Source organism: Solanum tuberosum, unplaced genomic scaffold (genome assembly GCF_000226075.1).
Source record: "Solanum tuberosum cultivar DM 1-3 516 R44 unplaced genomic scaffold, SolTub_3.0 scf00115, whole genome shotgun sequence".
Lineage (NCBI taxonomy): Eukaryota > Viridiplantae > Streptophyta > Magnoliopsida > Solanales > Solanaceae > Solanum > Solanum tuberosum.
Window position 1 is genome coordinate 944,655 of NW_006239044.1, and position 15,550 is coordinate 960,204.

At 34.3% G+C, this 15,550-nt stretch overlaps 1 protein-coding gene across 1 annotated transcript; it reads left to right on the forward strand.

Moving 5' to 3' along the window:
- Positions 1–4,304: 4,304 nt before the first annotated feature.
- Positions 4,305–13,472, forward strand: LOC102585610 (transcription factor PIF1-like). The gene is made up of 8 exons (XM_006350234.2): positions 4,305–4,941; positions 5,042–5,912; positions 8,180–8,278; positions 8,376–8,441; positions 8,536–8,601; positions 12,221–12,607; positions 13,028–13,106; positions 13,222–13,472. The coding sequence occupies exons 1-8, from the start codon at positions 4,853–4,855 to the stop codon at positions 13,224–13,226; spliced, it is 1,662 nt and encodes a 553-aa protein (XP_006350296.1). The 5' UTR covers positions 4,305–4,852; the 3' UTR covers positions 13,227–13,472.
- Positions 13,473–15,550: the final 2,078 nt, after the last annotated feature.

Consider the following 15,550-nt stretch of genomic DNA (forward strand, 5'->3'; position numbering starts at 1 on the left):
TATAAAATGTTAGAGGTAAACAAAATGAGCCCACTAAACATAATGAAGAAGCATGGCTCAGTAGTCTAGCAAGACTAATTACATGTTCTGATACCCAAGATCCTATCTCAATATAGGCAATAAACGTTTTAGCTTTTAAAGTCATTAATGGGTGAGTCCAGGTATTAATTAATTAATTAATAGATGCAGTCATATTGACCATTATAATCCTAACTTCTGCATTATGATAAGGGATGTACAAAATCGAATTGAAAATTGAACTAAATTATAAAATTGAGTAAAATCAGAAAAAAAATCCGACTTATGGTTTGGTTTACTTAGTTTGGTAATGGAAAAAAAAATCCCAACTATACTTATATTGGTTTGGTCTTAAATAAAAAAAGTCAACCCGAGACCAAACCAACCGACATTACATTTTCAGGGTGGTTGGACAATGCTTTTATTATAGTTGTGTTATGTATAACAAATATATATATACAACCTATAACATTGTGTATAATAATGTATATACTATGTATATTATGTGTATCACTATGTATAATAATGTATATGACGTATATAATGTACTAATATTTCTAAGTTTTGAATTTCTTCTTGTTTACAACTACCAGAACAACTATTTTAAACCAATAAAATTGAAAGTTGAATCCTTAAATTTTGAAATTAGTTTTGCTCTTTTCTATTTTTAAAATGAAGAACCCTAGATTTTTTTTTTGTGGTGAATATTTTTCTCTATTTTGTTTTACAAAGAAATTGCAAAGGGGTTTGGCTCAATCATGTTGACGTATTTATTTAGGAAAGATTTCATCTTCAAGAATTCCTCAATTTGTGTAAATCGCTATGTCATGAAAAAATTTGTTAATGTTTACTATGAGTTTGAATTGTGGTGTGCATATATTTTAAGAGCTAAGCAAAGTGCAAACTATTTATTGGGATTGTATATATCTGTAACGTTTTTATATTCAAATGTGTATTCAATTCAAACATTTTTAATCATTTTTTTTTTTGAATAAAAGGGGCTAGACTTACCATGGAGCACCATCCACGACATGTTCACATCATCTACATATTATCACCCTATTAAGATATATATTTATATAGAATAATTTCTGAAATGAGAGCAACTTCGTAGTTTACTCCTTATTTGATTTAGTAAGCATTTGGTAATAGGATTTGAGAGCATGATTTCAACAAATTTTGTAAACTAAAGTAAAACTTGACCAATAAATTTATATTTTGTAAACAAAAAATTCATAAGTTGAAAAATATATTTATAACTACCTACAATATCTACCAACCGTCTATTTCAAATGTAAACAAAGATGTGTAAGTTGGTATTATAAAAAAGTTGCTCTTTCCGATTCCATAAATCTTTTACTATTGAGTGATTCACACTAATGAGTTTATTCTATGCTGATAGTACAACAACATATCAGGGGTAAGTTCCACGAAATGGAGTTTGGAAAGGCCAGTAGAGTATATATAGGCCTTATTCGTACCTCAGAGGTAGATATCTTGTTTCTGATAGACCCCCGGCATAAGAAAAAAAGTCCAGAATAATCTCAAAAAAAAGGTAATGAAAATACAAGAAACATCAAATAATAATAAAAACAATAGATAGCAACACAATAGATATTGCAACAAAATGATAATCGAGATATAAAGAACAACATATAGTAATTTTTTTTGAAGGAATGAAACTATAAGAGCAATACTACGACTACTAATATGAAGGGACAATAAGATGAAACACGGCTACATACTAACTTTCTGACCTAATTTGTGTCTTTCATACCCTCCTATCTAAAGTCATGTCCTTGCTAAACCGAAACTATTTCATGCCCTGTCCAATGATCCACTACTTCTTCAGTCTACCTCTACTTATTCTGAAACCATCCATAAACAATCTCTCACACCTCTACTCTGAGGCATATGTGTATCTCATCTTCACATGTCCGAATCATCTCACCCTCGCTTTTCACATCATATCCTCCACAAAAAGCCACTCCCACCTTGTCCCACATATCCACATTTCTTATTCTATGCTAATAGTACAGAGCAATAATAGTGTCTATAAATACAGATGAAAATCTAATCCAATGTTTTTGGTTATGGATATGCTCAAGTAAGTGTACATCAACCCCAGGAACTGAGCCATCACCTTTATCACTTAGAAAGTGAGAAAACAAGTGAGCAAAGAATATCTGGTTGCAAAAACACTGTAAAGTTAGCTATATATTGACTTACAATTTCTTCATTATAACATTCTTTGACAATTTGGAATAGCAGGTTGCAACTCATAGTCTGACAAAATATTCCAATTACATGTTCAGACAAAACTTCAACTTCAAATCCTTTTAAAACGAGGCCTTACTATAATGTGTTTCTTATTATCCCTAATGTGTAATTTAATTATACTATATCATTCCTCTTAGAAAAAAATGGTCATTTCTTGCGTTATGCCACAAGTAGATTAATCATTTTGACATGTCAGATTCAACTTAAAGACATATATATTCTGTTCTTAGAGCACTATCGTTCTCAATATCTCCAGTGCATCTAATATTCGATATACTTGGACATGTAGTAAGAATTATGCTTTAACACCACCAAGGGGTACCTTACATTCTTAGGACCACCTAGGTTAAGAATTCAAAAAAAAATATCAATTTTTATTCTTATCTATGACAATAAAAAATATTACTAACAAAAAAAAGAAGTGGTAGTACTTTATATTTTAAGATAACGAAAGGACTCAACTTAATTAGGATCATAGTTTGACAAAATAAGGTTACTTGAATGATGAGTAGTTAAGTACTTTCTTTTTTTAATCTTAAGATTGTAAGTCTGAGTTATCAAGAGAATAAAATGATGAAAGCTTTGAAGAAAAAGTTAAATAATAGAATAAAATTAGTGATTGGTATTTGGTAGTTAAACTATGCAAACAAATTACTTTAAAAAATGACATTTTTGACTCATTTGAGCAACAGATAGGCATCTTTGAACCAAATTATTAGCAATATAAATATTATTAGACCAAACTATTAACTAGACATTTTTTTTTAATTTCATGTAATAAAAGATTTTTATACGTTTTTTTGTTAAATAAATAATTGTGGACTGCTCAGCGCTCACGCCCGAATCAGCTTTTAATATGCAGAGGATCCACAATGGATAATGATATATTATACAGAACAATCACTACTTTTTAGCTTTTGTCGACTAATTAAAGTGTTATTATTTAAGTAATATAAACAATGATAAGTGTATCTTAAACATGTACTTAGCAAATTATTTTATTTAACATTCATTACATAAAACTGCAACTGTACAACATAGATAATCATATTCTTTTTGGTGATAGATGGACTTCTGTTCGAATCATTAAAGTATTTGTACATATATTATAAATAATACTACGTGTTAATTGGAAATCCAAAGTTATCCAAATATGAATTCATATATTACTATATGTCTCTATCGGCTCTATCTTTCTCTTATTAACCAATAGTTTTTGTAGATATATACATAAGGTAATTTGTGCAGGGCCCCACCAGACAAAGCAACAAATAATGTCATTAAGCAGTTCTAATATGCTTAGATAATCACTTTAGAAGAATTATTAAATTTTACAATTTAAGTCGGCTCTCAAACACATCAAAAATTGTTTTCCAAATCAATAATTTTTTTTTGTTTGATTTTAATACCAATCGGCACATGAAATTTTGTATCAACACCTTATCATCACGACCTAATTTGAAGTCGCGCAACAAAGTTAATAAAATGAGAACTTTCCATGTTCTATTCACATTTTTCAAAATTATTATGTTCTGTGTCACATTTTCCCAAATATAATTATGTATGTGTTACACATTTTCTCAAATCAAACAATTATGTATATGTGTATAAACGAATAATTGACCAAGAATTTATTATTTAGACTCGGAGTGACGAGTTCAAAAACTACTGCTTTATTAAACCTTTTGTACCCTCGCTAATTATGGATAGGGGAAAATAATTGGTCCTCATTCAATATCCGTATTGAAGCACCAATTAAATCTGACCCGCTGCATGATATATTAGGAGATGACACTCTTAATAAAAAACAATTCATATCCAAAACTCAAACTCTAGATCATTGATTAACAATGAAGTAGTCTCGCTACTACATCACAAATCATGTTGGTGGCGGAAAAAAATATTCGTTAACAAATTTTTAAATTTTGTTAGGGCAAAAATGTAAAAGACTCAAGTTGGGAGAGATGAGTAGGAAATAGTAGTAGTTTAGTAGTAATTGATGATAAGCTGCTTGATTGAAACAGGTGGGGAAATGTGTTTATAATGACAGTGAAATAACTGTCCGATGCAATAGTGTCAAAAATCAATTTCGTCTTTTTCTTTAATTTTTATTCGAAGATTAAAGGCACGGTGAGGAAAGAGAGAGAGGGGAGGAGAGAACGGACCTTATCTCTCTTGCAAAAGGACATTAACAATAAAGGCAAAAACCAAGAAAGGAAAGAAGGAAAGAATAGAAAGAGGAAAGTATTCATACCCAAAATCGCCCACCTTCTTGCTCTCTGCTACTCAATCAATCGTCACTCGTCTCTCCATTTTCAAACTACACACAACAGTAAAAGGGTTTCAAAAAGGTACTTTCAGCTAACTCTGGAGGTTGTTAAAGACGTTTTTAACATTAAGCAGCCGCCTTTTGTGTGAGCTTTTGATTTCGTAGATTTATGGGCGGTGTTAATAAGCTGCTCCAGTGTTATGGTGAGTTTGGGACTGCTTGTTGCGGCGGTGCCTGACCAATTTTGATTTTTTTATTTGGGAGATTTGAGCTGCCTACGTCACGATGAATCATTCTGTTCCTGATTTTGATATGGATGATGACTACTCTCTTCCTGCTTCTTCTGGTCTTACCAGAACTAAGAAGTCCGCAATGTAAACTTTATGTTTTTTTTTTTAATCATTTGAATGAAAGGTTTAGTTTTCTGATTTGTGATTTTGAAGTGGAAGAGATTTTTGTTTGTTGGTTTCATAGGGCGGAGGAGGAAATCATGGAACTACTGTGGCAAAATGGTCAAGTGGTTATGCAGAGTCAGAATCAAAGATCTCTTAAGAAATCTCACATCGGTAACGGCAGTGGAGGCGGTGGTGATGCGGTTATTCCCTCTGACCAAGCTGTCGGTAGAGAGATCCGACATGTAGAGGAAACTACTCCACATCATCTGTTTATGCAGGAGGATGAGATGGCCTCATGGCTTCACTACCCACTTGATGACCCCTCCTTCGAACGTGATCTCTACTCCGATCTCCTATATCCCACACCGACTTCTACCTTAACCACCGCCACGCTGCCACGAGATAACCGTACGTCTACGTTGGAGATCCGTCCACCTCCGCCACAACCATCGCCAGCAGCGCCGATCGGAACGGCTCCTCGGCCGCCTATACCTCCTTCTAGACGCTCCGTCACAGAAAATTCAAATCGGTTCCAGAACTTCGGACACTTCTCGCGATTGCCTAAAGCCAGGTTAGAACCTGGTCAGGCAAATTTAAGCAAGTCACTGAGAGATTCAGCGGTCGTGGATTCAAACGTAACTCCAATTACAGGGCAGGAATCTAGAGTTTCACACGTACCCGATAATGTGGTACCAGTTCCCAGCGGAAATGTAGGATGTAGTACTATAAACGGCAGCACCGGAACTGCGACTACGTCAACGGCAATTAGAGAACCGACGACTACATGTGACATTTCAATGACGTCATCTCCGGGTGGCTCAGGAAATAGTGTAAGCGCCAGTGCCGAACCACCAGCACCGTCGCATAAGGCGGCGCCAACGGCAACAGCAGCAGCAGCGGATGACCGGAAACGGAAAGGAAGAGAAAAGGATGACGAAGGTCAGAATGAGGTGAGCAGTAATTGTTATTTCGTCTCTTGTAATTCCCAATTACTCGCACCTGTCTTTCACAGGCGCTGTCGTTTTTCGTGGCTCGCAAGAATATCTAACTTACGGTGCATTTTAGCGTTAGGAGGGATTTTTCTTGGCTACGTCACCGGTTTGTGCTGTGCCGTGACGTGGCTTCGAGCCGGCAATTTTGTGGCTGTTGTTCAGGACACGTGGCAGATCACTAACCATAAAATAAAGTTTTTATACTGCTTTTAGTTATGAGGTGAAAAAGAAAAGGAACATCTATTATTAGTGGTTAAAATAATAAGAAGACTCTAGAACCTTTAGAAAGTACTCTCTTCGTTTCACAAATAATGACCTCCTTTCCTTTTTAGTCAATTTAAAAAAGAATGACCTCTTTCATTTTTTGGTAACATTTTACTTTTTGCTTTCCACGTGGCATGTTTAAGACCACAAGATTAAGGACAATTTTGTACATTTGACATAACTTTAATTTAGAACCACAAGATTCAAAAGTCTTCTAAAATTTACTTAAACTTCATGCCAAGTCAAACTAGGTCATTCTTTGTGAAACGGAGGGAGTACTTATTTTTTTTTTTCTTTTATTGCCCCCTGTTTATAGCAAAGGTCACTGGAGTGTTTGGACTTATTTAACTTTGTCCCATTGTCCGTGTTAACCATTCGTGATGTAACAGAGCTTAAGGAAGAGGGGAGCTGTATGTGATCTCCTTGGGAATGTTTTCTGAAATCAGCATATCTTATATTGTGCTGAATTTTCTGACAGTCTTAAATTCACAGTGTCATATGAGGATAAATTAATTTTAAAAAAAAAATAATGTCTACCTCATTTGTTAATTTCATTTTATGTCGTGAATAAGAAGTTAATAAAAGTATCCTAGAACTCCTAACTTTAAACTTGTCATGTGATTTCTATGCATATATGAAGTTATGTTATTAATAATTAAATTAAAAATTTAAACTAAATAGTTTAAGGAGTTTCAATTCTTTTTCCTATATTTATAACGCAGGGTCATGGATGTGCCAAACTTTCGAATACTAGTTACTAGTTAGGCATTGTTGACCTTTTCACCTATAAAATAAAATGAGTTAATGGTAAAAACTAAAAAGTAAATGCACACACTTTCATAACTCAACTATTCATTGATCTCTACTTTATTGAAACTATCATTTCCTATAATAGTAAAAAGTATCTTGATGCCGAGTTAGCCAAATATATGTTCCCTCAACAATAGGTGCGTGTACGCCAACTCAATATCAAGGTTTGTTTTAATACAAAGGGAGTGGTAGTTAGGGTATGAGGCTTGTGAATAACTGTGTTTGTTCCATACTGAACTCATGGATTAACGAAAGTGTTTTCCTCCATACCAAACACACCTTATTTGGCTTTGATTCCTGTCTTTGCTACTGTATACTGGATACTTGCAAGTTTCACATGACAAATCAGAGCAGTGGTAGTTTAGTTTTTAGGAGACAACTTTGAGTGGACAAAGAGTAGAATCTCTTTTCCAAGAGAGTGTTCTCAAAACAATCGAGAAGCATCTCATTTTCTCAACACTCTTAGAACATTGAATTCCCATTAAGGACCTGAATATGAGTGAAAAACTGTTTGAACAAGCTGTATGTATACCTCAGTACCATAATGTTTACATCAGATGAAACCCACCTCATTGTTCTTTGCTACTTCTCTTGACTCCCTAGTTTGCAGACAGCATTCCAAATTGCACCGGGTTAACCTGCAAGTTACTTCTAAATCAATTTGTTCCTCTGAGAGGATCAATAATTTGTTTCAAGCAGAATTCTTTTTGCGCTAAGAAAAGAAGAAAATTAAATGAAGTAAAGAAAGGAAGTGTGGTACATTAAGTCTAAATACTTTCTAAGGTTACCGATAAGTGGGACTAATCGAAAACTCAGGAGCACTTAGAAAATCTCATGGTCTTTTGATGTATAAGTGTAAGAACTACCAGAAGGTGGCAGAAAGAAAATTTCAAAGTGGTGGTGGTGAAGGGACACTGGCAATTGCTGGCCACTTTTAACTTCCCTCCTCACCAGAAAGGTATACGCCATCTTACTCTTTGGGAGATCACGTGAACTTTTCTGTTGTAAGATAGTTAAACTCAACTTTCCTGATGTCTTGTCATGTGGGAGAAAGACAAGAAATTCTGGAAGTTGAGAAATGAGAACACATTCTTTCCTTTTTGTTGAGTTTACTATTAATGCTTCATTAACTTATGTCTCAATTTCCCTAGGATGCTGAATTTGAGTCTCCTGATACAAAAAAGCAAGCACGCGGTTCAACATCCACAAAGCGATCTCGTGCTGCGGAGGTCCATAATCTTTCAGAAAGGGTATGTGTTGTGCAGTTGTTGATTTGAGGGTTTTGATAATTTAACTATTTTTTTCATTTGACTGTTAATCAACATGCCGATGCTCCAATCACCACAGAGACGTAGAGACAGAATAAATGAGAAGATGAAGGCCCTGCAGGAACTCATACCACGCTGTAACAAGGTTTTGGCCTCTTCGTTGAATTCTCTACAATATATAGAACATATAGTTTACTCTCCTGTTAATATATTTAACTTAGTTTTTTGTTGAATTTCAGACGGACAAAGCTTCAATGCTTGATGAGGCAATTGAGTATTTGAAATCACTGCAATTGCAAGTGCAGGTACATTTATTAACATCTTTTTCATGTATTGCCTCTTGATACATTCCAACCCTTCTTGTTCAATTTCTTTATAGAAAAGGAATTTGATAGTCCTTTCTGAAGAGGGAGTAGTTTATTGTAGTCCTATAAAATACTTGGCTTAAACACCAGGAAGTTGGATAATTTTACACCTAAAGAACCTCATTCTCTTAATGATTGTATCTTAAATATAAATAATAGGAAGTCGAGATATTACTAGAAATATTTAGAACTTCTTTTTTATGTAAATATTACATTCTTTCGTTGTCTGCAAGTCACTATTCATTGCTTTATTTTAATGTTTGTATATGGTCAATCCTTTTTTTTCTTTTTTATAAAACCGTTTGGATATGCTAATTTTAAGTGCTTTTAGGCTAAAATAACTTTTTAGAGTGTTTGGATTAAAAAGAAGTGCTCTAAAGCACTTGGTTTAAAGCCAAAATCATAAAAATAAGCAAAAGCCATAAAATAGGATTTATAACTAATGGCTTGTGACTTATAAGTCATAAGTAAAAAACCAATCCAACACATGCTCTTAGTAAGTTATGAGTAAGTCAACAACATTTTATATTCAAACTACTGCCTTTCTTTTGGTATAACACACTTTTTGTCGTTTACAGTATTAGTAGGAAGTAGTAATGGTAACTAGATTACTCAGAGCGCCAATTGGGGTCGATCAGAATATCCGTATTTCATAGCACTACACATACTCAAATAAAGAACAGTCTAATAACGCAATCATATAATATCTAAGAAATATAGAATCTGAATTACCAGTATTTGTAATTCATGTAGCAATATCTGGATGATTCTAATGCAGTATTTGGATATTGTCTAAATTTTAAGAACTTGCATGTTAATTAAGTACTACAACGTTAGTCTATTTTTTAGTTTTATTGTCCTAATGAAACCAAATCTCATCTTGTCGGTACTTCACTACCAGATTTCTTGCGGGAGTGAAAGCTATAACACATGCCTTTCCTATGCATCTAATTACATTACGTTTTTCATATATTTTATGTTCTACACACATATATGCGCGCATGCACACACCATGTGTGCATGTGTGTGTGTTCCCTAACATTATTTTAAGTAAGAAATTATCTATGCTTTCATTTTTGCTATTGATTCCATAATGCTTGTATACAGTATATTTATGTCCACTACATAACGGCACTACTATTTAGTTTCCAAATATTTACTGCTAAAGGATTACATTTGCATTTTGTTGAAGGAGGAAACAAATAATTTTAATTGACGAAATGATAGCCCTTTTATAATTAATTCCTCCGTTTAAAAAAGAATGGCCTAGTTTCCTTTTTAGTTTGTTTAAAAAAGAATGACCCATTTCCTTTTTTGGCAACACTTTAACTTCAACTTTCCACTTGGCATGTTTAAAGCCACAAGATTAAAGGGCATTTTGGTACATTTGACATAACTTTAATTTGAAACCACAAGATTAAGAAGTCTTCTTCTTTTCTTAAACTCCGTTCCAAGTCAAACTAGGCCATTCTTTTTGAAATGGAGGGAGTAGAACAACAAATCCTCATTCTTTAGTTGCTAAATTTTTTAGTTTCTACACTAATTAAGTTAATTCTACGATCCGTGGTGTTATTACCATGGTCTTCTTCTTCTTCTTCATCTTCTATCTATAAGAATGACCAATGTTTAATGCTTCTTTACAAAGGGCAGGGATAACTAAACTGGGCCACTTTAGGGCATTCAATGTTTCTTCCCTAAAAACTGCTTGGAAGAACTCTTTTGGGCTCCATTAGTGTTTGTTAGAGTGGGTTAAAGTCCCATATTGGTTGGCTGATGTAGTGCCGGTCTGCCTATATATACTTGGACAATCCTCTCCTCATAAGCTAGCTTTTGGGGTTGAATTAGGTCTAGGTGTTATATCTTTACGTGGTATAGAATGTATATAGACTTCATTTCTAGTAAAGTAAATAGCCATACTTAGATAGCAGATTAATTTGTAGGTATCATCTTCTATATCTTTCCTAAGTTAGCAAACAATCTATTGTATATATTCATTGCTTACCTTTTGGAATAAGATAGTTCTTCCATCCAATTACATTGTAGCAGAGTCAAGTTCTTCCTTGTTTGGAATCCTGGTCCATGCTCCAGTTGGGTGAGAGCGTGAAGAGGTGTTAGAGTGGGTTAAGTCTCGCAATGGTTGTGGAATGGACTGACTGTTTGGTTATATGAACTTGGACAATTTTCTCCTCATGAGCTAGCTTTTAGAGAGTTGAGTTAGACTCGTATTTCATATCTTTATATGGTATAGAATGTGTATAGACTTCATTCCGGTGAAATACATAACTATATTTAGATAGCAGGTTTGTAGGAATCATCTTCTATCTCTTTCCTAAGTTAGCAAACAATCTATCGTATTTATTGACTGCTAACCTTTTGGAATAAGATAACTTCTTCCATCTGATTACATGGTTTCTGAACCAAGTTCATCCCCATTTGGGCGCCGCCTGGTTTGCGCTCCAGTTTGGTTGGGGTGTGAAGGGGTGTTAGAGTGGGTTAAAGTCCCGTAATGGTTAGGTAATAGATTGATAGTCTGCTTATATGAACTTGGGTGATCTTCCCCTCCTGAGCTAGCTTTTGGGGTTGAGTTAGACTCAATTATCATATCTTAATATGGTATAGAATGCATATAGACTTCATTCTTGTAAAGTACATAGCCGTATTTAGAAAGCTGATTTTGTAGGAATCATCTTCTACCTCTTTCCTAAGTTAACAAACAATCTATTGTATTTATTCATTGCTTACCTTTTGAATAAGATAACCTCTTCCATCCGTTTACTTGGTGTAAGAGTCAAGTTCATTCCTATTTGGGCTTCCGGTCCACGCTTCAAATGGACCTGGGTGTAAAAGGAGTGTTAGAGTGGGTTAAAGTCCGCGTTGGTTGGGAATGGACTGCTGATAGGCTTATATGGACTTGGACAAACTTCCCCCCATGAGCTAGTTCTTGGGGTTGAGTTAGACACGGCAACAAAAATCTTTATAGTGTTAATTCTTTCCAGTTCCATCATTGCTCATAGAAGAGCAGTCCACCTTGTAATATGTGGATTTAAGTGCTTAATTTGTTTGTAGCACACTCTTGATTCAAATTCCATGAAGGTGCTCAAGCGTTATTATCGAATTTCAGTTGGACGTGAATGGAAATGTAACTCCTTCGCTGGAACAATAAACCTATATCTTGTGTATTTGAATATATAGATAAAATTGACCAATGTACATCTTCAGTGTTACATCGTGAATATTAAGGATTCACTCATCATATTCTCACGGCCTTTAACCTCCTCTTCCAAAAGTGAAAATTCCTTGCTTGTCAAAAAATAAAGTTCATTATTCTCCTTATTGACCTGTGTTTCCAGCTCAGACTTGGTCTGAGCTGGTGTACATATGTTCAGTGTCAAGGAAGTTTTCATGAGTATCTTTATTAGAGTTTCTCAACTAATCTCTGGTTGTGTAATATGCATGCTGAACTTAGTTGTTGATATAGCCATACTCCTATTTGTTATTATCTTAAAAAGGATTTGTACTCGCAGCAGAGTGTAGTTTGATCATATCTGTTTGTCTACAGATGATGTCCATGGGATGTGGCATGGTCCCGATGATGTATCCTGGAATGCAACCGTACATGCCGCCAATGGGAATGGGCATGGGTATAGGGATGGGTATGGAGATTGGCATGAACAGGCAAATGGTGCCATATCCACCTCTATTACAAGGTGCAGCGATGCAGAATGCAGCTGCAGCAGCACAAATGGGTCCTAGATTTCCTATCCCTCCATTTCATTTGCCACCAGTTCCAGTACCAGATCCATCCAGAATGCAAGCTTCAAGTCAGCCAGATCCAATGCTAAATTCACTTGTTGCACATAATTCGAACCAGCCAAGACTTCCGACTTTTAATGATCCATATCAGCAGTTTTTTGGTCTCCAGCAAACGCAAGTCGCATTACCGCAGGCAAGCCCTTCCTCTTCTACTGGTCCTTAACTCATTTCATAGCGACTGTGTCGATATAGTGACCACCATGAACAAATCTACTTGTTGCTTATCATGATAACTATGTCCATGTAGAGACCACGGGCAACAAGTTTACTCTTTGCATCTTGCGATCACTATTTATTTTCACCTTGGTCATTGCCTCATTGGTCAATTGCACTTCACAGAAGATTGTGTTGCTAGATTAAATTTATTCTCCAAAAGAAACAGATACTCTTGCTTTACTTCTATAACTTGCCAAATTGAGTTTTACTTGAATGAGTGTTTATAGGATGGATGCAGCTCGAAACAGTCCATGCCTGTTTCTCCTTTCCTTTCAATGTGATCCATATGCTTTCTCTAGTGATCTGTCATTTTATAAAACTTGGCTTTTAAATGCAGAATCAGGCAGTAGAACAGCCAAGTAACAATAAATCCAGCAGCAAAAAAGAAGTTGGAAATCCAGGGAATCATCAATCTGGCAAGATTACTATTATTGTTTATAATATATGCCATAACGTGACGGTTCTTAAACAACAAACTGGAGAAAGAGAAAATTAAAATTGAGACCTCATTGAGTTCTAATCTATTTTCAGGTTGATCAGCTGGACGCCAGAATGTTTGAAGATTCCAGAAACTAAATTTTGTAGCTTATGAGGAACATCAAGTGCAGGTTGATACAAATATAGCAGCATCACTAACTTGTAATTATTACTAGAGTATCCATTTTGCTTTTACATATTGTGGCCCTGAAATCTCATTTCCATTTGGCATGTGGATATAATTTGAGGCCAGTGTTTCAACGGCATATGTGATCTTAAAGAGGTTTTAAGCATTTCCCGGCTTATGATTCTTCTTACCCCCAAATTCATCTGTCTGCTGCCCCTTTTAACTGCTGCAGACATTGATGATCATAAACATATTCATGATAATTTTCAGTCTCTGATGCACCAAAGTGAGGTATGCATCGGCTGTATTTCTGATATCTCTCTACTATTTTGTGCAAGGCTATATATGCTATCTGAATGAGCCACTTTTTTTTCCTCCAAAATGCACAAAGGGCCATTCAATTTTGGATTTAACCAAAACAGGCCTCCTATATAAGTTGTGATTTAACTGCCGTTTGACCGTGTTTATCTTTTACATCTTGCTCATTGCAGATTTGATTTTAGCCTTTTTTTAAAAAAGTGTTTCTCGCTGCACCATCAGTGATTTTCTCTTCTTTTTTAAAAAAAAATTATTTTTAAAAAAGTTTTTATCTTGTTACACCATGAGCGATTATCTCTTTTTTTTTTTCTTCCCCTCTTGCTCCACTGTGAGGAATTTTTTTTTAAATTCACTCCACAGTGAGCGACCTGCTTAACGTTTTCCTCTTTTTTTTTTTCTTTCTAAAATTCACTTCACAGTGAGCAATTTGATTTGTTTATTTTTTCTCTTCTTTTCTTTTTTCCAATCTCGCTGTACTGTTCGCATTTTTTTTTTGTAAAATCACTTGATTTGCTTCTTTTTTTCAATCTCGCTGTAGCGTTTTCTCATTTATTTATTTTTTAAACTTCAACTTGCAGAGATTAGCATATTAGCTGAACACCCCATAATTTACCTTACAATTAGGTTGGTGACTATTTTAGAGAAGAAGATTTTTCATTTTTGTGGTTAAGCAAAAAAAAAAAAAAAAGATAAAAATAGTATCTTCACTCCACCGTAGATCTTAATTAAATCTCTCCCATATTGACAAAAATAAATAAATTATAGCATCTTTTTCAATCAATAAAAAAAAGTCATTTATAAATATGTCCATCTTGTGTTCTTGTGTGCTTTCATTAGAGAAGGCATGATGCCAGCCCATTCTTTCTATTGGAATTGTCCATCAATTGAGTCAAACACCATTGCTGTAAACAACAATTAAAGAGTAAATAAAATGATGTACACTATTTATTCATTAAAGAAAATCCCTAAACTTACACGACTCTCATGAATTCTCAGACCCTTTATCCATCAAAGAGATGGAAGAAAATGAAATGCTATATACAATAATTTTGACGAAATGATATAAACAATAATATAAAGAGCAAATTGCTCCACTGTGAGTGAAACCTTTTTTTTTTTTTTAAATAAATATAATCGCTCCACAGTGGGTGATTTGCTTAGTTATTATATCGCTTGATAGTAAGCGATTTCATTCATTTATGTAGTTGAGTGATTTGCCCTATGTATTCATGCTCAGTTTCATTTATTCGCTTTACTAAAATATTCAGTCATTCTCCTTACAAAAAATCCATTCATTATTTAACTTCATTCATTCGTTTTAAAAAAATTCAATCTTTGATTGTTGTATTTTAACTTTGTTTATTCAAAACAAAATGGATGATATTAAAGTGAGAGCAAATTTATATTGGGGTGGTAATATTGTGCATGAACAAAATGAGTATAAATGATCAGGGTTGTATCGTATAGAACCACCTTCATGCACTTGGATAGTTTGAATACTCTCCCAGTGCATAAGGTGGTAATACGGGAGAGCCTAGAAATGCTCTCATGCACTTGGATACTTTGAATACAAGTGACACGTCTATTTTCATCGGAGTCAATTAATCGGTAAATAAAGTGATAATTTTTTATTTATTAAATTAAAAATAATCTTATATACAATATATTTATATTTTTATATTTTATAGGTGTGATCGTTTTAAAGGTGCATGGAATCAATGTACACAAGTTGTGAACAATAATGATACATGTGATGATCGACTTAGTAAATTGGATAATGATGAACCTTTGAAACATGAAACAACAAACCATGATTAAATGTCTGATGATAACAATGATGTCAATGTAGATAGTGAACCCCTTGGAGATCAAGCGTTAATTATGATTCTACTATGATTCCATACTTCGATCACACTGAAGAAAGTACAGAAGATTTTA

Bases quoted from the DNA above. Each gene is read 5' to 3' on its own strand.
- LOC102585610 (XM_006350234.2), top strand. From the start codon at position 4,853: ATGAATCATTCTGTTCCTGATTTTGATATGGATGATGACTACTCTCTT. The intron at 8,442-8,535 runs GTTTTGGCCTCT...GTTGAATTTCAG, and splicing joins TCATACCACGCTGTAACAAG to ACGGACAAAGCTTCAATGCT. The intron at 8,602-12,220 runs GTACATTTATTA...GTTTGTCTACAG, and splicing joins CACTGCAATTGCAAGTGCAG to ATGATGTCCATGGGATGTGG.